The 2075-nt window shown below is 49.1% G+C and overlaps 1 protein-coding gene across 3 annotated transcripts in view; it reads right to left on the bottom strand.

Annotated features, from left to right (window-relative positions):
* Positions 1–795: 795 nt before the first annotated feature.
* slc36a4 (solute carrier family 36 member 4) overlaps positions 796–2075 on the bottom strand; it is a 20147-nt gene continuing 18867 nt past the window's right edge. For all 3 annotated transcript variants that reach the window (XM_062553302.1, XM_062553301.1, XM_062553303.1), the window contains one exon: positions 796–1592. In XM_062553302.1, the coding sequence (XP_062409286.1) occupies positions 1237–1592 (356 nt within the window). In that variant the 3' untranslated portion in view covers positions 796–1236. The remainder of the gene's footprint in view (positions 1593–2075) is intronic.

Below are 2075 nucleotides of genomic sequence, written 5' to 3'. Positions count from 1 at the left end.
GCCCATAGAGCCCCATCACCTTTATAGTCTAGTAGCCCATAGAGCCCCATCACCTTTATAGTCTAGTAGCCCATAGAGCCCATAGAGCCCCATCACCTATAGTCTAGTAGCCCATAGAGCCCCATCACCTTTATAGTCTAGTAGCCCATAGAGCCCATAGGGCCCCATCACCTTTATAGTCTAGTAGCCCATAGAGCCCCATCACCTTTATAGTCTAGTAGCCCATAGAGCCCATAGAGCCCCATCACCTATAGTCTAGTAGCCCATAGAGCCCCATCACCTTTATAGTCTAGTAGCCCATAGAGCCCATAGAGCCCCATCACCTTTATAGTCTAGTAGCCCATAGAGTCCCATCACCTTTATAGTCTAGTAGCCCATAGAGCCCCATCACCTTTATAGTCTAGTAGCCCATAGAGCCCCATCACCTTTATAGTCTAGTAGCCCATAGAGCCCATAGAGCCCCATCACCTTTATAGTCTAGTAGCCCATAGAGCCCCATCACCTTTATAGTCTAGTAGCCCATAGAGCCCATAGGGCCCCATCACCTTTATAGTCTAGTAGCCCATAGAGCCCATAGGGCCCCATCACCTTTATAGTCTAGTAGCCCATAGAGCCCCATCACCTTTATAGAGTTTCGCTAGTCTAGCTGGTCAACCACCATAGGGTGGTCAAACAAGCTGTTCAACCAGCAAACCACATTAAGTTTTTTTTCAGCAGGGATGCAAGCTGCTTGGGGCTCTCTCTCACACACTCGCACTCGCACACACACACACACAGATGAGAGTGGTTGAGGTATTTAAAAGCATGATTAAAAATTATTTATTAATAATTTATTATTCAAATTCTAGTAGTGTTAACAAGCGGAGTCCTGACTCCCAACATTCCGTGTGTGTCTCCCAATGAAAGTCCCTTGAAAGCTGTCCATGTAAACACATACCTGACGACTGTGTTGAGAGTGTGTTTGTCTGTGTGTGTGTGTGTGTGTGTGTGTGTGTGTGTGTGTGTTTAGAGTTCATGAACGTAGCCCATGTACACACACACACCTGGAGGTCTGGAATGTAAGCAAGGTCCAAACACACAACCATTTTCATTTCACAGGGTGTGGCACTGTTTGGTCCCTCTGTCTCTCTCTGAGTGTGTGTGTGTGTATGTATGTATATATAGGGGTGTGTGTGTGTGTGTGTGTGTGTGTGTGTGTGTGTGTGTGTATAGGTGTGTGTGTGTGTGTGTGTGTGTTCAGTTTGTGGGCGTGGCAGTGGGCAGAGCAGTAGGGGTGGCCGTTGTCCATGTGGTGTTGTCATGGTGAAGGCTCTGGTCGCCGGGGGTGATGATCTCCTCCAGGGTGACGTAGGTGCCGGTGAGGAATCCCAGAATGCCGATCAGCACGATGGCGAGGTCTTTGGCGAGGACGGGGAGCGAGAGCGAGGGCGCGAGGACGGAGAGAGAGAGCGAGGGAGGAAGAGAGGAGGAGGCGGAGGAGAGCAGCAGCAGCTCCACCAGCGGAGGAAACACCAGCGCCAGCGCAGAACTGCTGAACGCACCGACCAATGAGATCACCAGATCCAGCCGCGGAACCAGCACCGCCATTACACCTGCACACACACACACACACACACATTACACACACACATTACACACACACACACACACACACACACACATTACACACACACACCAGCACCGCCACCACACCTGCACACACACACACACACACACATTACACACACACACAAGCACCGCCACCACACCTGCACACACACACACACACATTATACACACATTACACACACACATTATACACACATTACACACACACACACACACACACACACCAGCACCGCCATCACACCTGCACACACACACATTATACACACATTACACACACACACACATTATACACACATTACACACACACACATTATACACACATTATACACACACACACATTATACACACATTACACACACACACACACACACACACCAGCACCGCCATCACACCTGCATACACACACACACACATTATACACACATTATACACACACATTATACACACACACACACAACAGCACCGCC

Source organism: Sardina pilchardus, chromosome 13, assembly GCF_963854185.1.
Source record: "Sardina pilchardus chromosome 13, fSarPil1.1, whole genome shotgun sequence".
NCBI lineage: Eukaryota > Metazoa > Chordata > Actinopteri > Clupeiformes > Clupeidae > Sardina > Sardina pilchardus.
Note: the sequence above shows the minus strand (reverse complement) of the source record. Positions and strands in the feature narration are given on the sequence as shown.